General features: G+C 38.6%; 1 protein-coding gene across 1 annotated transcript in view; it reads left to right on the top strand.

Moving 5' to 3' along the window:
* The window catches only part of LOC104522639 (transient receptor potential cation channel subfamily M member 3-like), a gene marked incomplete at its 3' end in the record, with an annotated part of 57465 nt that overhangs the window by 32366 nt on the left and 2011 nt on the right, over positions 1–23088 (top strand). The window contains 5 exon segments of the mRNA XM_029084293.1: positions 1486–1626; positions 6654–6782; positions 8880–9131; positions 14278–14488; positions 22818–22968. Of these exon segments, the coding sequence (XP_028940126.1) occupies positions 1486–1626; positions 6654–6782; positions 8880–9131; positions 14278–14488; positions 22818–22968 (884 nt within the window).

Raw genomic sequence — 23088 nt, 5'->3', positions numbered from 1 at the left:
TTACTTTTAAATATGCGAGAAGTGCATCTTCTGTTTCTGCAGGACACTAGAATCAGGTCAAATAGCTCACCTGAAGCTGATTAGTTAAGTATGTGCTGAACTTCCTGTTGAATCAGAGAGCACTGAGACAGATAAAAGAAGGACCTCTTTATCAAAGGACAATATGTCTGGCATCTAATTGTTCTCTTTAGGGGCTTAGTTTTCCATGGTTTTAGGTTGCAGATGAGAACAATCTCCAGGGATGGTGAAACTTTGCTTCAGTTAACATAAAAGTATGGAAGTGCTTTGATCTACTTGTAGAAAATCATTATAGAAGCATTAAATAAAAGCATCATCGTGCAATCCCTGCATACTTAGGTAGGACAGTTGTATCTCAATTCCTGCGATTGTTTTCATGTGAGGAGTGCTACAATCTATACATGCTGCCACAAACTAAATGATAAGAACTTGCCTAGGGCACAGTGACCTAAAATCCACTCTTAATCTACTATTCACAAAATAATTGTTTCAGCAAAAACATTTACTAGATCACACTGTACTGTATATACAAAGGAACACCTTCTTTTATGCATTAACTTCAGTGAGTATGCAGTTTAGTCACTCCTTCCACGCAGCAGACCATGCAGTTAAGAGTAAACAAAATATTACTGTCTTTTACCTGTTAGGTTTGCACTTAAGCTGAGGACATCTTAAGAATATGTTTCTGGAGCTCAGCATAGCTCTTCAGTGAGTCTGACTTGCAATGGTAACAGTGAGATCAAGCCTAACAGAGGCAGTGCATGAGCAGTCTGGAACTTCATTATGGAAGAAGCTACAATCATGTAGAACTAGATGACCTTTAAGGTCCCTTCCAACCCAAGCCATTCTATGATCTCTCAATCCAAGGCCTTTATTGGTGCAGTGAACTCTGCTGGTCAGTCCTCTACATCCATGTGAAGTTCATAGCAGGATTGCTGCCTGTGACAGATCCGGTGATCAACATAAGAAGAGTCACTGGCTTCATTGCTTCCAATCCAGCAACTGCCAACTCCCCTTTCACCTTGTTGTTCTCTCTCAGTCTCAGCCTTATGAACTTCTCTTTGTTTAAAACCAAAACTTTCCTTTTTTCTGTTTGCATCTGTTTTATTGTATAGAAGTACACCACAAAAAAGCTGTTGTCAGGTAAAAATTTTGCTGTCTATACAGCAAAAAGGAGAATTGTTTTCTACATCTAATTTTTTGTTCACCAGTCAAGGATTTCAGACTTGTGCTGACAGTTGCTGCCAAAGCATTGCTTTTTCAGTTTACAGAGTATTAAACAGCAGCTTCTCTGCAAAAAAGATAATCTGACAACAAATCATTTTGCACGTAGCCATGGTCACCTGGTTTTGTCTAAAGATCAAGAAATCAGAGAAGTTTCAAATAGTTTCCTTTTGAAATTTCAAAAAATGGCTGAATTTGTCTTTCTCAAAGAAAGAAACACAAAAAAAATGTCCTTTCTTGTAGGCAATGCTGGGACGAGGGAATGGAGAGTCCTCAAGAAAGAAAGATGAAGAGGAAGTTCAGAGCAGGCACAGACTGATCCCTGTTGGAAGAAAGATTTATGAGTTCTACAATGCTCCCATCGTCAAATTTTGGTTCTACACGGTAAGAAATCTTTCCTGTTATATTACTACTGTTTGGACAAATACTGAAATTGGATTAAGGTCATCTTGTGTGTTTCATTGAAAATCTGCAGCTGTGTGCATTGGAGGGCTTATCTGTAAATAGTTTAATAAAAGTCTTCTGTGGAGGTCAGCTAGCACTTGCAAGCCTGTCTACAACTTTTAAAGACTACCAGTTAATGCAGGAAGTTAATGGTTAAAATTTGAATGACTGTGTGTGTTTTTCTTCAAATACAACAGTAAGTGGAAAATTGCTGCATGCAGTGCTTCCAAGGAATTCCATATAGGAGAATTCCCAATAGGACAGCTTCAAATAGTAAGTCCAATGGGAGACTGCACTGAATCAGGGTATCGAATTGTGTAATAACTGATGAAAAAAAGAAGCAGGCAGATCACATTTTTTCTTGGAATATTTTTTCTTTTTTCTGTTTTGACTAGTCTGCAGAGTGTCTCTCAAAGCAAGTGTTTGTGTAAGTACCCACAAGATAACAAAGACAAGAGTAGCAGGTAATATACATTTTTCAGGGACAGATTATGTCAAATCAGTATAATCTTCCTATGTTATAAAGAAACAGACCTTGTGCATGGGGGAGGAAAAAATTATGTCATATATTTTTACTGAAGTAAGACAATATCAAAAACTTTCCAGGATACTCTCACAGATAAATTACTAACTGCTGTATTAAAGTTACTATGTGGATACAAAGCTTTTTGGCAATTAGTCCTCAAGAACAGATATTAATTATTCACTATCAAGCTGGAAGCAAGAATTGGAAAGGATTGCATTAGGGTCTCTCCTACATCAGGTGCTGATATTTTTATTCAAAACTTGGATGATGGAGTAGAGATTAGTTATTAAATTTGAAAATTGCACTAGGATATAGAAGGATGAGATCAAAAAGTAAAAAGAACACACAAAGTAATCCTTCCAGTCTCCTTGTCTGAAATAGTCTATCCCAGTTCGGTTTCTGCATCACGTGACAAGTATGGATTGGTTTGAAGGACACAAAAAAGAACAAGGAAAATATTTCAAGAGGTCTGTAAAACATGACTTAATGGGAAAGTTTTAAGGAAGCAAGATTGTTTTATCTGGAAAAAATAAGTTTGCAGAAGGAACGTAATAGTTTTCAAATATGTGTAAGTAGCTGCAGAGAGGAACAAAATGGAATTGAATAGGACAAGAAGGAGTGGTTTAAATTGCAGCAAAGAAGTTCTAGGTAAGATGTTAAGAAACAGTTTCTAACTGCTCTGAGGAGTACTGTCATAAACTGTGGAAGCAGATGGTAGATTTTCCATTATTAGTGATCTCTAAGTTTATCTTATCAAAACATATGTCCACTATGGTACACTGTAATTAGTCCTGCCTCGGCACCATGGAATTGACCAGATACTTTCAAGTCATCCTTTCCAGTTATATTTTCCATCATTCTGTTGAATGCACAGCAAATCACAAAGAATGGATCCTTCTGTAGACTTCTTACAAGGAAAATTGCCTTGCTGAGATCCAGGCATTACATCTACAGACAGCAGGAAGAACTCACACCAACAGAGACTAAACCAATAACAGAGACCGAACTGTGGTGAATGGCTTATGCTAGCAAATAGCTCCAGTTAGGCAGATTGGAGTAGCTACCTGCAGAACGTGTGGCCATTGAACATTAGTCAGGCTGATGAGTCTAGAAAATGCTCATCAGCAGCCTAGTCTCATTATCAATTGTAATATGTATTATGCATAACCAGAAAAGTCTTTACACTGTAAACAGAAAGAAATATCCTGGCTCTCCTTGTTAGTTCAATTCTGAAATGGGAGAAAAAGATCAATATTGCATTTCCATTTCGACCTGTTCCTATAGTTTTATGTCCTGAGGCAGGTCTTAATGAAGGTCACTTATTAAATCTGGATCTTGGCTACACTGAACTTGAGTAGCAAATTAAGGTGGACTCTGGTTACAGTGCTTGACCAGCTGAGTATATTGAGAAACTCCTGTAGACTAAAAGCAAAACAACTTTCAGAAGAGGGTTAAAATTGCACAGCCTATCACACTTTTTACAAGCACACAGGCATACCAACTGTAGATTTCAAAATGAATCCTCCAAATTTTACATTCCACAGTCCAAAATGCAAGCAAATTGACTATACGTATGGCTCTTGTATGCCATTTAAAATAATTTGATTATTCTATATCTATCTATCTGCTACTATTCTATGGCTATATTGACCTTCATTCTTTCAATATGCAAGTGGGTTAAATGTGTGGATGTTGGAGTAAGTAACATTTTGGCTCAGCAGATGAGCCAAAATAAATAGCTTTTTCCCAACCAAGAATTCTTTAGCTTTCTAGACATGCAGTAGTTTAAAAAGTCAGTTACTCTGTTCTGCTTTGTTGCTGTTGCATTGAAAACCATGACTCAAAGGTTTCATCTCTCAGATTGCTTGAGGAGAAGAGCTTTAGGCTGAGATGCTAGCAAGATGTAAGAGGCCACATTTCTACCTCTTCTGAGAAGGAATAGCTGAAGAGGGAATTGAACCCCAAGTAAGAGTAATCTTCTCAACATCAAAACAACCTTGCCCTAAGTTTTGTGTTTTAGGACCACTTCACTTTATGATCAATTAACTATTGCAAACAATGGGAAAAGGGGAGAGTGTTTCCCTCTCGAAGCACTCTCCTGCTGGTACGATTTCTAGGTTTGTCCCTTATCATGAATGTTTTGAGTATTTTCTATAGAATGGGACAGCATCCATAGGAGGGCAGGAAGCAACTCAGCCAAGAAACTTCTTAGCAGCATTCCTTTCCTTAGTTTCTTTAGATATTGCCCTCAAGGGTGAAAATGGCAGCCTCTAGCTCTTTGTCAAGCCATGTAAAAGCATGAAAAAGAGAGTTCCGCTACTTGTGTAGTAGCACTTCTAAAAAACCTTGAGTACCAGCACAGGCAGCTGTACTGAGGTTTGATCACAGTGTGGGACCAGGACATCATCCTGGAAGGCAGGAACAAGTTAGAGGTCTGGGGAGGGAAAAGGAGGGTGTCACTCACTATCTGAAGGGTTTCTTGTTTCTTGGGTTAAAGTGGTGCAGTTTCAGCATAATTTTATTCTTAAATCAAGATCCCTTCCCTTCCCTTCCCTTCCCTGCAAAAATATTCAGCAATTTTCAGTGCATTTGGACTGACCAAAAAAAACCCCCTCAGAAAATCCAAACCCCACATCTCAAAGGAAAACCAAGAAGCAAAAGCCCCTAGTTACACTGAGGGTCTTGTGGTTTCTGTCAACTTTGTAACCTTAATGCCCCTATTCTGTTGCCCTACTAACTGCAAATGCTCACCAAAGGCTGCTGAGTCAGACCAAATTAATAAGATTTGCTGATAATTAATAATCAATAAGATCTAAAAGGGAGAGTGTTAGGTGGCAACATCACCTGGCTTTTTGCATTGTAGTAGAAGGTGTTATTTCAGCTAGGGAGGTGTCCGTCCAGTTCTGCCGGCCCAGACTAGAGTTTCTGCTGACTCAGCTAACACTCTAGATGCTGACCTAAGTCAATATTGCTCTCTGTTGCCTTTAGGAGTGTTAAAGGAGGACCAGTCTCTAGACCTGAGCATTGTAATCCATCATCACACACAAGCTGAAAGACAAATGAGATCATTTCCTCCTCATTTTATGTAGACAAAAAGCTGTCATTCAGCTGGCTGCCTTCTCTGTCCTGATAGTTATGGCCGATGTAGAGATTTCTCTCAAGTGTCCTCAAACCAGCCACTGGAAGAAAAGTCAGAACTCTGTGGCTTTTACACAGAGCAGAAATGATGTTCTGTAGCAAGTACAACAGGACTATAAATCCTGTTCTGTGAGGTGCGGAACACTGAAATAATCCTACCCAAAAGTCTCAAACCCTTCTGGGCTGTTTGATCTTAAGGCTGACACCAAGTACATAATAGTTGTGAGTAACATGCAGCTGAGAGAAAAACTATATTGAAATAGAGATGTATGGAATAAGCTTTCTGCCACAATGACTAAAATGTTAATGCACAGAACTGAATCATCTTTTATCTGATTTAAATTTGGCTTAAGATGCATTTTATTGTAGGGCTGCTGTTTGAAAGACAAAGTACACAGGCCGTTGGATTCTGGCCACCACAGACCCCAGCCATGGCCATTTACCCTTGCTACAGCCCATGCTCCAGTGTGACACTTGAGTTTCTCTGAGTTTTATGACCTTGATTATGCAACTTGCCTGTCTCATCTTTTTTTTTTTTTTGACTGACTGTTTCATTACATTCAGCATGTAGAAAGAAAGGAGAAAGAAACTAAAAACATAATCCACACCTTACTGTATCAAAAATTAGGCCAGAAGGTAGATATATCAGAGAAGGAAAAGCAAAACAGTTATATGTAAAAACTTGCAAAAAATAGAAAGCTAATAAATACATGGCTATGCCTGGCTGCTTGCTGCAACCATATGAGTAGGAGCAGCAGTGTTTTGGGAAGAAACCATGGTATAGGTTAGATCAGTACTACGCTGGGTGGAAGACCTCTAGCAACATATAGGAACTCCTGGGCTCCAGGCTAGGACTGTACAAAAAGGATTTGGAATGCCAGAGTCAGCCTAGGCTAGGTGAACAGGGAGAAAAAAAACACAGAGGAGGGGTGTCAGAGTAGTAAAGGGTGTTAGAAGCAGTTAAGGGAGAAATCTTCACATAGGTAACTTAGTTTGGTAGCTGACATAATGGTATGAGAATTCCCATCACTGTTGGATGATCCAGGGGGGTTGCATTAATACAATTTCATTGGGGAGGCAGGTGTAGCTGGAGGAGAGAACATTTTTGCTTGTATTTTGCACATTCCGCACTGTGTATGTGATTTAATGTGAGCTTTTTCAAACAACCCAGAAACTGTCTGATTGTTCTTTTGTCTGTTTAACGCTGGTTACAGTCAAATTAGGAATATCAAATCGTACCCAAGAAACTGGCTCAGTTGTACAAATGTAGTGACTATTGATAATTCATTTTGTTTCTTTACAGCTGGCATATATAGGTTACTTGATGCTGTTCAATTATATAGTGTTAGTGAAGATGGATCGCTGGCCATCTACACAGGAATGGATTGTCATCTCGTACATTTTCACTCTGGGAATAGAGAAGATGAGAGAGGTAAAATCACCCCAACCAAGAAAGACATAATAAAAAAGAAATAAGGGTGGTTTTTTTCATTTTAATATGTATTTTTATTATTTTTCTCAGGATAATTTTTGATGAATCGGCTTATCATAAAATTGCTCTTTTTCACAGAAAAGCAGATGGATTGTTAAAAACACAGCACTAAAAAATCTGTCTTCCTCCATTTCAAAATCAAGACTCTCTTTCTTTCTCTTTCTCCCACGGAATTTCTCTGTTCAGATTTCTGTGTGATGCATGCTTAATCACAAGTACAAGGTGGTCTTCTGACATATCTTAAAGCTGAGCTATATTCCTTGAAATGTGGCCCAGAAGCTGAAGTATGTTTCATGGACAGGAAAAGGAGATACACTATAACAGAACAGACATGGAGACGTGGTGATAGCATGACAACCGAAAAGCCCATATTCAAATCCCCGCTCCACCCCAAACAGAGTTCATTCAAAATTTACAGCTGTTCTGTCTGTCTAAGTATCTCATGCAAAGGTTTTAAATAAAACCAGACATAACTAGCAGAAAATTTAGATCCGCGTTGAATATTGCAGTATTTTTCTAATAGGATTTCCCCCTTTTAATCTCAAAAATTTTTGCTAATTATGTCAAGCAATAGCATGAATCTCCCTAAAGATGCTAAAGCAGACACATAGAGCAGAGAAAGAGCATTTAAGGTGGCGCTCAGTCTATAGGCAGAGTGAAACTGTTCTGCCATCCCTTGCCCCTCATGGTCTCTCCCACTTGCAGCTACTGCCGTGCCCTTTTCACTTGGCCAAATGCAGATTTATTCCACAACGACACCAGAGGCAAAATTCGGCCTTGATGTGAGTGGGTGCGAGTCTTGTTGACCTCAGCTGAAACAGCACATTTGTACCCCTGGGCTGAATTTGTTTCCATCTATATTTGTATGTTCTGCAGCAAATGCTTTTGAGGACTAGACTAAAAATGGTCTTGCAACAGCCTCTTAGACTTCAAAGACAGATTTCAAACAGTGTATGGTAAACTCTACATTATAAATAAAAAGAATGGAGGAAAATATACTACTTGTGTGGCCTATAATAAGTGTACTTCACTAACCAAAAGAAAAAGGAAAACAGTGGCAGCTGCCACATGAGAACTCTGCAATACCAATGGAGATAAAGCACCACTGGCTCAGTAGGTGGGAGGCTGCTGGCAGAAATTGTGTGTGCCACTTTTGTCTAATCATTCACCCCAAATTGTCCTTCCTACAAAAGTTTATCAAGAACATTTGTCAGAATGGATTTCTAAGCAGATGTTGGAGAATGTTCACAGAAAATGAGCTTAAAATTCATTCTGAAAATGAATTATAAGAAAATTATAAGAATGGCATTCATCTTTTTAAGGAACTGTATGAGTCTGCTGAAATGTTCTCTGGCTAAATATAGAAAATTAAAACAAACAGCTTGTTAACTCAGTAAAAGCTAGGAATTATTCATAGAAATCACTTGAGGAATCGTTTCAACACTAATTCAGGAAAACAACCAAGTCTCCCAAATGATCTTGCAAACAGAATGACGATAAATTCATAAGGTAAGATTAATTATTTTTGTGAATTATATTCTCAGCTGTGGAATTTAACTTCCAAAAATGGGTCCAAGTAGTAGCTAGTATCTCTTTGGATTAAATACTAAATTCAGATCTTTATTAATTATTCCTTGACAGTTTGATACACATTTTCAAGTAATTTTCTTTAAATCTACAGCTTCTTTAAATGTGAATTTTCTGATGAAATATCTTTCTATATTTCTCCCTTTATTCCAAGACTCTAAGTAGAGTCAATAAATTTGAAAAACAGAGATATATACATATATTTATTCTGATTTCATGGGGATTTTAGAGCTTTTTGTCCTTTTAAGTATCTTGCACATAGATACAGGCTAAGAATGGTTGAAATGGAAGATTTCTCAAAAAAATCAGAGAGTACATGAGATATTTGTATTATAGGAGTCTTTTAGCTTTGCTTTTGGCCTGTGTGGCATATATTTGTTTACTTAGGTTTCTTCAAGCTTAAATTAAGATGGCTCAGCTCCTTTCCTCTCCATGTCCTCTGTCCTTCAGATATTGATGTCAGATCCCGGGAAACTGTTACAGAAAGTAAAAGTTTGGCTCCAGGAGTACTGGAATGTTACTGATCTCATAGCTATACTCCTGTTCTCTGTTGGGATGGTGCTGCGTCTGCAAGATCTGCCACTCCGGAGTGATGGCCGAGTGATATACTGTGTTAACATCATTTACTGGTATATACGGTTATTAGACATCTTCGGAGTAAACAAGTATTTGGGACCATATGTTATGATGATTGGGAAAATGGTAAGAGAAGTTGGTGTGCTCCTATGTTTTACCAGCATGTTCTTGACTCTGTGTCTTTGGCCTATGACATCACTGCAGATTTACCTGTATTTTTTTTACACATTAGCATTTTCGTGTAAGCCAGAAATCAGTGCCTTATTGAATCAAAACTTCAGCATAGACCTCCAGAACTGAAGATTAGACTCTCCCTGTCCTATTAGATGGTGTATTTTTTGTCTTTCTTTGAGATGTCTCTTCAACAGCATAGCTATCCATCCTACACCTCTGTGCCTCATTTGCAGAAAATACAAAGGATACTAATGCTCAACTAGTTGTAAAGGAGGGTGGTTTGTTAAAGTTAAAAAAAAGTGTTTGGTACCTTGACACTCTCAAAGAAATTTTGTTGTAATAGGTGTGCTATATTCAAAATTATAATGGTTAGGATTAAGACTGTGACCTTTCTATAGTTTGCTCCATACCCATATGTTCTTCCATCTTTCCTGTTCAGGTATGTCCCTGTGAGATGAGAAATCCATTTGCATAACTGCAGCCTCTGTCCCCTGGCCACATCACATGTACACAACATGGCAGGAGTATGACTAGGTTAGGTATCCAACAGATATTTGCTGCCAGATGTATAACTTTTGACTTTTTGGCTTTTTCTTTTTACGTTTCAGTAGAAATGTTGCATGAAAGCAGCATTTTGCTTGTATGAAGTAAAGAAAACAGCTGAGTTTACAGATGCACATACACATGCCCCTGATATTTGCATGCAGCTAATATACATGCTTATGTTTTAAATGCAGTTATCCAGCCTTTGTTGTGTAAATAATGGCTTTTTCATGCATTCTGGGGTTTAAGATCTATTTTTTAAAAAAATAGAATAAAAGACCCTTGAAGCTGGCATTCAGTAAAAAAAAAGTAAACTGAGTATTAACTTTTCTAAATACAAATATTACTGCTGTCTGATTGCTATGTGAACAATAATCAGAAAATCCAAATAGGCAGTCTGTGGTGTTTGCTTTACTGTGATCCTTAAAGAAAAGACTCAGCCACCCTTCTTCCTCACCATCATACGAAAAGAGGGCATATATGAATGCATGGACTACAATCCTTCCTTGATATTACCTTTGTCACAACAAGCTCAGTGATTCTAAGCAACTATAAAACTGAAACACAAAATATATGTCCAGTTAGGCTCCCTACCTAACAGGTGCCTGGAGAGCCATTGTCTGACCCTTCAGTTTACCAGCATTCAATTCCAAACCCAGAGGGGAAACACAAAAGAAAGTTGAATTGTTATGTCCTGCAAACAGGATTTTGAAGTGTGCTACCTTCCCTAGTGTGTTACCTTCCTTCAAGAAAGCTAATAGGATGTTGGTGGGAGGGATTTTGCAGAGCTCCAGAGTACAGAGGTGAAAACACTCAACAGTTCTTGCTGGACGTTACTGTAAAAGGACAGCAGGACAAGAGAAAGAACCAAAGACCAAAGGGAAAACACTGCATTATCATCTGTTTCTTTCCTGCCCGACCTGGACTGTGTCCCTCCATCAGAGGATCTGGTGGCCACTGGGGCTTACACAATAAACAGTGCATAAAACTCCTAAAAAACAGCTACCTTCCTACTGTGTTGTATTTTTCACAGGTGCCATGTACAAAAAGTTTCAGAGCTGTGGTGCTAGCAAAGGCAGTCTGAAAACCAGTTCAATAATAAACAGATTAGCCACAAATAACAAATATCCAGTAGTCAGTGTTATGGATGGCTGATAGGAGCCCAGCTTCACCAATAGTATAAACAGTGGCTTATTTTTCTCCTGGGGTCAACACAGAAAGGAAGTGGTTGAAATCAGCAAAATAATATAATTTCCATTCCTTTGTCATTCTCACATGTATACAAGAAATCAAGCCTCACATCACTTTCTATGGAAAACAAATGCAGGAAAATCACTAGCCTTGGTAGGCTTGATGGCCACTCAGAGGGTGTTGAATTAAACTACCAGAGTACTCTGAAGGTGTGGGCAACTGTTAAAGGAGGGAAGTTCTTTTATTTTGTGCCTTCCTGTTATTTCATTTTCATACGTTGTCTAACTTTCCATGCACTCAGCAACTCTGACACATCCACTTTGCCCACACATGCAATGCCCAGCTGGTTTGAATTACACAAATTTGCCTCTCGCATCTATCTTCTGGCCAACTTACTCCCCTGTGTAATTGACAGCCCATTTATATCATGCACAGACTTCCCTGGAAGTTGCACCTGCTCGCTCCAGGATGCAGTGGGCTCCCTTGTGTTTTTTTGTTTAGATCACATGTCCATTTATGTCCTTGGGTTTTCTGTCTTTTTCATCTTGTGGTCTTGCAAGTAACATTCAGCACTAGGGCAAACATCAAGCAGGTTATACAGAGTAAGCCCGTCACAGCTATCGAGTTCCTCAACAGACCATATTTAATGCTTGAGTTTTTATCCTGAGCTTCTATTGTGAGTAAGTTTTAGACTCAGGAGGAAAAAGATTACTCTTTCCACCTTTCCAATGTTAGGGAACTTTCTCTTCGCCTACCTCTACGTTGTATCCAACAAAATAACTGTGCCTCTGGGCACTGTGAACAAATACGCAAATGAAATTAAGCGAGGGTCAGAAATGGGCTTGAGCAGTTTAAAAGCAGTAGGTTAAAGCAAAGGTGAACATAGGAGGAGGAAGCTAAATGGCTACGTTTATTATCTACTTATTTCAGTAACAGAATATGCTTATTAGAAGCTGCTTTTCTGATCTCTGCACAGTGATAGATTTACTCCCCTTTTATTTGGGAATGAAATTAAATCACTGTGGCATGTCAAGAGAGTCAGAGGTATATCAGTTCCCTTACCGTGTGAGAATGTCTACATTTTCTTAGCTTCTTTGCAAATAAAAAAGCAGAAATAGAGTCAGCTCATTTATGAAACTGCACCAACGGTTGCCCATTTTATAACTTTTTAAAACAGGTGACTAATGAGTTGAAATGGCCATTGACTTAAAGCAATTGTAATTCAACCCTACAGGCCAAAGGCCCTGGTAGAGTGCACATTAGAGTCAGTGGAAACTCGCCCGTCTGTTTCCCTGGATTTCAGACAAGCTACTCAGGTTTTAGAAAGGTATTTAGCAGAAGAGGGAAAAGCTTATACACAGTCTGAATAGAGAATAGCAATGAAAATTTTATTTCTTGCAACATGTGGTCAAACCTGTGTGATTCCTGATCAAAAACACTGGAAGCATTTAAGAAATTGTCCTAAATTGCCAACAAATACTCATTATGTTTATTTGCTTGCATGACATTTTAAAATAGATATTATATTACATCATACCATGTTATCTATTTCTACATGAAACAAACTTTCATCAGAGAAGAAAGGAGGAAGCAGGTTTCATATCCAAATTGTTTCACTAAAAGCAGTAAGAACTAACTGAAGTTATGCAGCTTTCCCATTTCAGGATGCTCTCTGAGGTACAATGATCTGGAATTCCTTTTCAATCAGGTTTCTTTTGAGAGATTAATGCTCTGAATAAAACAGGAATCTTGGTGATTTACTTGTCTGTTTTTTTATTCTTTAAGGCATTTATTTTCCTCTCTCATGTCTCCAAGGGTTTTTTTTCTTTCTTTCCTGCATCTTTATGTACCTCAAGATTTCTGTTTTCCCCTGCTTTTTTTCACTTGTGCCCAGTTCCTTCTTTCCCCTTCCTTGAGTCTCTCCTACCAGAGCCCTGCCATACAGATGTCTTTCTCCTACAACCTCTCTGTCAATGGATATGAGAATATCCTTTTCTGTTTGCTCCTCTGTATCCCTCTCTTTTCTCTTTTAGATAGGTTCCCAGTGTTACTTTGACCTCAGGTCTCTCTCCTTGTGCTTCAAAACTGAAGAACCCCCATAGCAGTGTCAGATTCATCTGCTGCAAATAAGTCCCTTTTCCACCAGCTCTTGTCATGAGCAACCCTGCTATTGAGCTGCAGCAGGTCCTCCCTGAGGCCATAAGGTCACCAGTTGAGGTGCAGGTTGGTTGCACACCTGCCTCGCAAGGAAGGCAGAATGCAGCTCAGCCAGAAAATGCAGAGACTGAAGGGATTAAAACTCATGAGGTTTAGAGGAGTTCTGTGTTGAGTTTTGGCCAGAGACAGAAGTTGCATCCAAAGCTGTGAAAAACAGCTCTCTCTTTAACAAGCCTTCTAACTAAAGACGTGTAAGTAAACCTGTAACTAAAGGTTTTAAAGGGATCTTACCAGGGGCCTTACAGGACTCCCATTTGTTTTCACATTCATTTTGGGTTATAAAGCAACTCTGCTGTACCTGCTTAACAGCCATTGCCCTGCTCTCTGGAGGGTCTTTTCTAGCACAGCTCCTCTTCTCATCTTCAGCCTCTGTTCAGCACCTCCTAGGATTGCCGTCCCACTTTTTCCAGGAATATTTTGAATGGGTAGGCACTGTTTGCAAGCACTAATTAAATTTGTGTGTAGGCTAATGAGGCCTTCAACAATGGAGGAAAATAGGTTTGAGTGTCTGTGTTATGTGCATTTTTACTTTTAATATGGGCTTTGTCAGACTCCCCCATCAAGCTGATTTCTAGTCCAGCCAGTATCACAGCTTTCCTTTCTCACTGGTTACCACCATGGTGCCCCTTATGTTGCAGTAACAGGCTGTTCTGCCACCCGTTACTCCTTCTGTTAGATGCAGCTTCCTTCCTTTGCTCAAAGACAATGACTACCAGTGAATAAAATAATCCAAGTCTGCCCTTTTGTTTTGGTACAGTTGCCACTAGGTGCCTATAAACAATACATCATCTCATAACCCTTGCCCAGACCAGGCTGCTGATTCCAGTGAAACTGTATTCTTGTTCAGGCAACTGATATGACCAGATGGTATCTTGTATTTTCAAGCCTATTCATAACATTTAAATTGTTCTTAAAAGCAACACTGGGTAAAACCAGGAACACAATAATACCCCTTCAGTTCTTTGAAAATGAAATTTCTTATATGTAAAAGTGAGAATGGCTTTTCAAAATTTGTTTTTGAAAATTCTGTTTCTAAGATTCACAAACTTTTTTTGCAGCATACAATAATAGGAATATGGACAAATAAATTCCTCTAATTCTTGTCCCTTCTCTCTCTTTCTCTCTCGTTTCCTGTCATTACATTCAGATGATAGACATGATGTACTTTGTCATCATCATGTTGGTGGTTCTGATGAGCTTTGGTGTCGCAAGACAGGCTATTCTCTTCCCCAATGAGGAGCCTTCGTGGAAGCTGGCGAAAAACATTTTTTACATGCCTTATTGGATGATCTATGGGGAAGTGTTTGCAGACCAGATAGACCGTAAGCAAGTTTATGATTCTCATACTCCAAAGTCAGGTATCCAACTTTGATCAGATGATGTCCTACTAGATCATGTGTGTGTGCTCAATAAATGGCTCAGGATAGAGGAACTCCTTCACCACAGAAAATGGTCACAAAAATATTTTTTCAGCTAATATTGGGACCAGTTTCCAAGCATGCTTCTGGCATTACTTCACAATTATTTAACCAAAAATCTGTAATGCTAAATTATATTGCACATAAAGAATGTTTTAAATGGTTCCTTTTTGCCAGTTAGGTGAGAGGGATACCCTCCCAGGTATCCACCATGAGTTCATTGGTATACCTGGGACGTAAAAAGTCACTTCTTTTTTTCTCATCCATTGGTTTGATTTTAGACCTAAATACTTTTTACCTAACTTCATATTGAGCATCAAGTCTAATAATACTGGGTTAGACCTTCAGCTCCTGCACCTCATGAGGATCTAATCCAGTGTGTTTTCTTTTCTCTGTTACCTAGTCACTGCCATTACCTTTATGCTAAACCATGTGATGCAATTCTTTGGGGACAGTAGATCCATTATTAGAATTTTGCTTTATTTATTTATTGGAAGGCAAGACTGTGCTCACATCAGTGCAAACAGAACAAAAGACTGTATTTCATATACTGTCTCCTCAGGATTCATTTGGGTAGTGATCAGGAAAATGCCAGTCTTCTCTTTAAATTAAACCTGGTGCCACCTGGTGCATTACGCCAGAGGAGGGGGGTGATCATAAGAAATACTGTGGTAGATGTATCACAAACAGTGTATCCATAGCAAACACTGACATGCGACTGAGGTTCATTGTTCCTACTTAAATATGTGTAAGCCTTGCTAGCATTTAGAAGTGAGTATCTTTTCCAGCAGCAGATGACATGCATTAAACCTCTGTTTAGGATATTCCTTTTTATCTTATGTACCACATTAGGAAAGGGCATAACTTATGTAATTACTTTTCATAATTTATTTTCTTCTTGTTAAGTATTGACTAAGTTTGAATGGAAAAAAAGTGTTGAATTTTCCTGAGCTGGTTAAGCTAATAAATGTATCTGTATCACCAATAATCCCCCTAGTTTAACAGAGTTTCACATGGACAGATGTACACATATCACATGGCAGGTATTTCAGCAGTTCCATGTTCATTTCTTCTTTGCGGTTAGCATAGAATCATTACTGTGGATACAGATGAAACTTCTTTTTTATGTATATTTCCCCACTTTGTTTTCAGAGGCAGCATGACATGCAAGGAAGTAAACAGATACCTAAAATCACAAAGCTTTTCAGTGAGTTTAGCTTTTTACCCAGTTCTCTCATTTTTATCCTTTTTCCTTTTCTTTTCTTTATAAAAGTTCATTTCATTCCACAGGCAGAATAGCTGGGGGTATAGAACTTCATCTTGCTCCAAAAGCATAGTAGAGGGATAAAAGTTTATCCTATTACACGATGACTTCCGTCCACAAGCAGGGTTCTGTCTGTCCCTCTACAAGTGGCCATTTATTGATGTTGTACTAAGTAACTACCATAGTGCAACAAACATGGTGATTGGCTGAATAAAAAGTTACTGGTATTTTTTTTATGAAGTGCTGATTGTAGTTTAGAACCCTAAAACCTGAGAAACTGAAGTATTTTGAATTAAGAATATTTTTTGAATATGAAAAGAGGGTGGCAGGCTCCATACCCTTGCATGAGGATGTAGGGATAGTCTTGTGTGTTACTCAGATCCCCAACATTTAAACCTCGTAAAAAGATGCAGCGTAATTAATTTTGAGACTTGGAGAAAGCAAAATTTTTTGACAGTTTCAACTCCAGCTATAAGTGTAGACATGTTGTTCTGTCTGTGTCAAAGAAACTAGAAGTTGCAGTAAAAGTGGTGATGCCAAAATGAAAAGCAGCACCTAGTTCCTCCTTCCTGAGAGACAGATGATGCAGGGAATTAGAATCTGCCACTCTTTCAGCACAAAATATGTGCAATATGTCATGTCTGTCTGAGGCTCGGTTGTCTCAAAAATGTTACCTCTGAAATAGACTGGGAGCATGAGCAAATGGTTGGTGATGTTGTTATACAATCCAAATGACCTGATTGGCAGCCAAAAGGTTTTCCTAGTGTACTTATATTTTTTCGCTATTTGGAAATCTGTTGTTACATGTATTTCCCAAGTTGTTCTAAGCTAAATCAGCCACTGTGTTCATGTTAGAGTACTACACTCTTTGTACTTTCTCAAATAAGATAAACATGTTCTAAAATTGTTATGCTACATCTAAACTGCAATTGAGCTTTATAGCTTGGAGCAGATTATTAGTATTATTTTAGCAAACGAAAAGGGCTTCTTTGTGGGTTTGGTTTTTTTTTTAATGTTGCTCCATTGTTTGCAAGTTTGAGATTCAGCAAAAATGCTGATCTTGGAAGTGTATATACATTTGAGCCACACTCCTAGAGATTATCCTAGTGTCTGAGAAATGTACAAAAAAAGTATGTACTCTAAAATTTCTAACTTACTTTTCTTTTTTAAAAAATATTTTCTTTTGATTTGTGAGGCATGCCATTAAGGCTGACCAGGTACAGTGTTAGATCCATCTCATCAGCTGGCAGCCTGCCCATCCAGTGGGTCTACTCTGATTTTTATCTCAATGAACTGCACTGTTAAAACACTAGCTAAATGCCTGGTTCTTAAATAATGCATGTCATATACATTTCCCTTTTTTTAAGCATAATTTCTGTATTCATTTCATTTTTAAAATACATACGCTAACTGGAGTGTGCATTGGTGTCCTGTTAGTATGTGATCCCATATTCAACTCAGAAGTGGGGACAGAATTATATCCTCATATCCGAGACTATGAATACACTAATCAATGGTGTCATTTCTTATCAGTGATGTACATAAATACTACCTACCTACAAACTCCTATCAACCAATTGTAAAGGGGAAAAAAGAAAAAAAAAAAAAAAGCATAGTACATCTTTTAGAACCCTGTTCAAATTTTCATGTAAATTCAACAAAAAGAGGAAAACCAGTCTCAAAGTAGTTCCTCTCAGACTGACAGTTCATCACAGCCGTGTTAGTTGGTGGAAGAAGGGGGATCTGGGTCAGGGAACCAGTGATGGTGTGTGAAACTGTCTCACTTTTAGGCTGCCTTTCCTAATCCCACTGAGCCTTCTGCTGCCCGATGGGATCCGTGGGGCAGCAGCCAGCCACTTAGCTGCTTTAGTGAATGCCTGTCAGGAAGGAAATCCACAAATGCTCTGAAATCTCTCCCTCCATTCACCTCACTTACTTTGGCACTATTGCTGTCAATTTTAGCCAAAAAAAAAAAAAAAATCACAACACAGTTGTCACATGCAAAGAACTTTGTTTTCACCGTACCAAGCTATCTGCCCCTCTAGAATACTATTGAAACAGAAGAATATAAGAAATACTGAAGAAGAAAGGATTATTCGGGGACTGCATTTGCTTAGTAAAAAATGTAGATAGATGACATAAATGGCAACTTGAGAAATGGCTGTCACCTGCAAAAAATCAGCAGGAGACCTCACATTTTCCTGTATTAAAAAGGCAAAGCAACTGAGCGCTGTTAGCCAACACAGGTTTGGGTTTTCTGGTTTGGGCTGCTTTTCAGATTTGCCTGGTGTCTCACATGTCAGATTTGCATCTGGATTTTCTTTCCAGCTGACAGTATTTCAAGTGCCATCTGGAATCCGAAGATCAGTTTGGTTTGTGTTTGTTCCCTGTGCCTACTCCCTTATAGGAAAAAACAACATAGTTTAAGAGAAAAAGATAGCGCCTCCTTCTCTTTCACTTATATTGGAGGAATGCCAGGTAACCAAAATAAGGTTGTTTCAGGAGATGACAGACTATTCCACACAGGTTTTAACTATCCAATGAACTTAAGAGGAAAGTATAATTACTACGAAAGATTTTTTTAAAAATTCTTAGTCTGTTAGATTTATTATTTTTTAAAGTTTTTGAAGTTTTCTTAGTATAAATGAAAATTTTATACTAAATTCTATACAATCTTAGAGGTTTCATCTTTTCATGTCTCTGTAGGAACTTCCTGCAAGGGCTCTTATTTGCATGGAATTAGAACAAACAAAGCAGCTTTGCACAAAACAGAATAAATGATACCTCTGCAGCACAGGCAGAGGATAAAATCTGTGCACAGCCTGCGCACCATTTTGAAAGTCTCTCTGGCCTAAGTTGCAGTAGTATTCCCCTCACATCCTTTGGGTTCAGTGCAGATCAAAACTGGAAGGTGCCTATATACTCACAAACGGAGTGATGAAAGTGCATTTTAAATGTCTAGACTTGAATGGAAAAAAAAAAGATGGGTTGGTTTGTTAGTTAATATGCACTAATTGATTTCCTTATTCTTTAGAATTGTGATCATATGAACCCATTCTTCAGTTTCTTGTGATTACAAACAAATAAACTTGTATTGTAAAAGTGGTATCAATTTTTACATGAGAAGTTTTAATCAAAGGCAAAAAACTGTTTGTTAACAAAGCTGTTCAGTTATGCAGTTTCCTCTCTCCATTATTTCCCACAACTACTTTGGAAGGGTGCAGCTGGGGGAAGAGTCATTACACAGAAATTTGCAAGCATTTTTTCCCAAGCTCTCCACCCAACACACAGTAAAAATGAGCAGTTCCCATCTCATGACAGTAATTACAGCAGGCAAACAAATTTTTCCAGAGCTCTGCCACCACTTTAGACCTGAAACACACAAAGGTGTGGATTATTTTCTGGCCAGGAAAGAGGAAGGGTTAGGTATGTAGCAGGAAAGGCCCATACAGGAAGCTATAAATGGGAGCCAGGAAGGGAAAAATAAGCACAGGAGGAGATTGTGAAAAAGGAAACAAGAGATGCAAAAAAAAAAATGTATGCCCACAGATGTCAGGATGCAATATTTGAAAGCTGAGTGATGTTAATGCATGTAATTGAAATTAAAATTCCAGCCTTCTATTATTTTCTAAAGTCTGAGTGCAGGACATAATGTCCAGTCTTTATCCAGTGGCCTGTAGGTATCAGACTGATTGGGTTTTTCGGTTACCTAAAATAGGCATATAGTTATATTAACAGAATTTGCTTCAGCAAAACATTTCACTACAGTTAAGTACTCTTATGTATTTTTTGTTAAGGCAAGGCTGTAATGTAAAAAGATTAGTATGTCTTCATACATTTCTAGCATTGTCCTGGTTTTGCTAAAATTGTGCTTTGAAAAATTTTGTTATTTTAGTATGTTACTGCACATACTACAAAAATTACTGCATTTCTCCAAACATAATTAAAATGGTCAAATGGTGTTACACATGAAAGGCAGGCGCGGATCCCTTAGGGATGAGGCACAACACTCAGCAAGTGAAAGGTTTGGCTTTATGGAAAGCGCAGTGTTACCATGATGGGAGCCCTGGGACACCAGTGCTAATCAATTGGGGACCTGATGCAGTGGAGCCCTGCTCAGGAATGAAGCTCAAGGGAAGGAACCACAGAGGCAGATAATAAAACTTGTGCTGTTTAACATATTGTGCAATGTCCCGTTTTGCTCGTTAGCGAACTCGACAATGTAATGCGGGTGCTGTTGTCTGAATTCTGAGATCCGCAGCTGGATGTCGCGTTGGTGCCCGTGCAGGGGCATGTGCAGGTGAGGGGAGTGAACTGCCCTCGGCTCCCATAACAAGGAGATAAGACCTGCTTGGGGCTCTTCGTACTCGGATGGGGGAGGCGAACTGTCCGGGGTTACCCTAACAAAGGCTTCCTGCGCCCTACAAACAGAATTCTGATTTCTTAAATGTCAACAAGTATCTTCATTATCTAAAAATGTGATTCCAACTTTTAGCTTCCTGACAGAGCCCTCTGTCCTTTTTCACAGAGAAATTTCTGTTTCTGGTTTCCTGGGAGTAATTATTTTAAACAAACAGTTTATTTAGTGTTATTAAATAGTGAAAAAAAATCCTTTAAAATTAAGGTTGTAGTTTAAAGATGGAAGAAGATCTTCAGTGACGTGCAGTGGACACACATCATACATTTTCTCATGCAGCTGAAAATGTGAAGATTAAGTGGTGGCTTAGTTCTCCTTAAAATAAGGCATGAGATTAGTATTCCCTTGTTATTTAAAAACTGTTCCTGCATCAGAACGTGCGAAAGAGAAAAACTTTTGCAAACCTTCAGGACAGTCTGAACACCCAGGCACGTATAGAATCGACTAGAGGAACTTGGCTTTGTATGAAGTCTAATTTGGCCATCACTGTGTGCCATAAACCAACAGGGATGTATTAATGGTATTCTAAATACTCTATCGTATGCAAATAAAGATGGGGAAATAATTTTTGTCTTAGTAGTTGTCAAAGCTGATTTTTTTTAGATTAAATTATCTTTTTTAACAGAAAAAAAAGAATTGTAACCAGACTTTGAGCTGAGTTTTTTATGTCATTGATCTAAGGTTTAAAATACGCTTTTCACCAATTTATCTCATTGCTGCAAAAATCATTATCTCTTCTGTTCTTCAGCACAAAAAAGGACAACAGGTTTCATCAGCTGATATGGTGATTGTTCCATTACTGGTGAAATCATGATGGGTTTCAGTACTGTGTTGTGTTGGACTTGTGTAGTTCTGAATCAACATGTGAGCAAGTTAGTGTTTCCACACAAACAAAAATGTAAGTCTCACACTGCGTGCTGACACCAAGAGGCATTGAATGTCCCAATTTCTGCTGGGTGAAGGCTGAGTACACATAGCCCTGCATTCTCAGCAGCTCACAGATGGCATTTTGAATGTCTAAATGAAATGGCTGCTTGGAGCAGTGCAGGAAGCATGAAATCAGCACTAACTTTAAACAATCTGCAAGGTGATGCTTTGTGAGAAATAAAGAATTGCGTACGCTCAGCCTGTTCCAGTAATAAAATGTATTTTTGTAAGCAGGAAGGACTAGTGACACCATGGGTCCAGACACAACAGAGTGGCTTGTAGAAGTAGTATTGCTTGTACGTGGCTTTGCCATTTCTTTTTCCATGAGTTGAGTATTTTGGGAGAGTTCTTGTTTGAAGCTGATGTATCATGTATTCCTCTATCCCATCTGGATATAATATTTCTGTATGTAATAGCCTAACAGCTGTATGTAGTGCCCAAAACCAAGTACACAAATCACATGTAATACCAAATGATTGCCAGTACAGACACCCATAGTTGAATACCATGCTCTGTGACCGAAGTTCAGAAGGATCTTTTTGAGTAGTAGTTGGTATTGTAAATCATGGATTTGTTGACATAGGGTGGAATTGTACAAAACATACGGCACTGGCAAAATTTGTTGTCTGTGACATCAGTGGGAAACTCATTGATATCTACAGGAACTGAGCCAGTGCTGAGCACTTTGAAAATTCCTCATCTAAACTTCTATTTGATGGGAAAGAGGGGAAGCCTGCTGTAGTGCTGTACAAAATTTACTAAGATAGTTTGTATATGTAAGCTGCTTCTTCAATTATTTTCTTGAGGAGCTGATTACAGAGGTACTTAGGACCACTAGGACTGAGGCTAGAAAGACGTAAACTGAACCCATGCTTGCAAATCCAGATCAGCCACCACAGCACATGAAGGCATGTAAAAAAATAAGCAAGAAAAACTATTTCACAATGTTTTCTCTCCCCTTGCTTTGGTTCTACAACATTAATACTGAGAATGTTTTGGTTCCAAAGCATTCAAGGAAGAAACAGGTGGCAACTCTGCTGCCTACATGTCCCTTTACCTGGTACAGTAAAGGCTTGATAATCTCTCCCACTGTTTCTAGGCATGCAGTCAGAAGTTCTTAATAGCAGAGGGTCATTATGAGTATGTCCCAGAGGGACTCAGGGCAGTGAAGTGTGCAGCAATCAATGTCTACTCTTTAATTTACTTTCATGCACTTCTTTTTCCTTATGGTATTTATCACATCCTCCTCCATCAATCAAAAAAAGACCAAGCTTTCACTGTTAAAAAGATAAGATGTAAGCTTTTTTCCAGGATTAAACATTTTGATCATTTTATTTGCACAGCCTCTAATTACTACAAGACTACCATGATACTTTAGCTGTATGCAACCAGGCAGCTTACTCACACCAGGCTTGTCTCCTGCAGTTTCTGGAGGGAATATCTTGATATTCATGACAAATAACACACAATAACAAGAACTGCAGCTTGTAAAATCTGTGATAGCAAGTGCAAGCTTCTTGGAGGGAGCATCAATGCCGCTGTTATTTGGAAGATATTGCTTTGGCAGGCAGGACATTTTAAATATTTAAATATCTCTGGAAAAAAAAAAAAGTTAAAAAGATTCATTCCCATTTTGCATTTCTTTGCATTTTCGTTCCCAGCTCCTTGTGGTCAAAATGAAACCAGAGAAGATGGCAAAATAATCCAGCTACCTCCCTGCAAGACAGGAGCATGGATTGTTCCTGCCATCATGGCCTGTTACCTCTTGGTTGCAAACATCCTTTTGGTGAACCTCCTTATTGCTGTTTTCAAGTGAGTGACACATTGACAAGTATGGACTTAGGGGGGATGGACATTATTCACAGCCTAAGGCTGCTACGCTGAAGACTTTGGCCAAGACCCATTTTCAGAGGATGTGAGGGTGAGAGGGCA

Source organism: Antrostomus carolinensis, unplaced genomic scaffold (genome assembly GCF_000700745.2).
Source record: "Antrostomus carolinensis isolate BGI_N321 unplaced genomic scaffold, ASM70074v2 scaffold7110, whole genome shotgun sequence".
Lineage (NCBI taxonomy): Eukaryota > Metazoa > Chordata > Aves > Caprimulgiformes > Caprimulgidae > Antrostomus > Antrostomus carolinensis.
The sequence above is the reverse complement of the archived record's forward strand: the minus strand, read 5'-3'. Positions and strand labels throughout refer to the sequence as shown.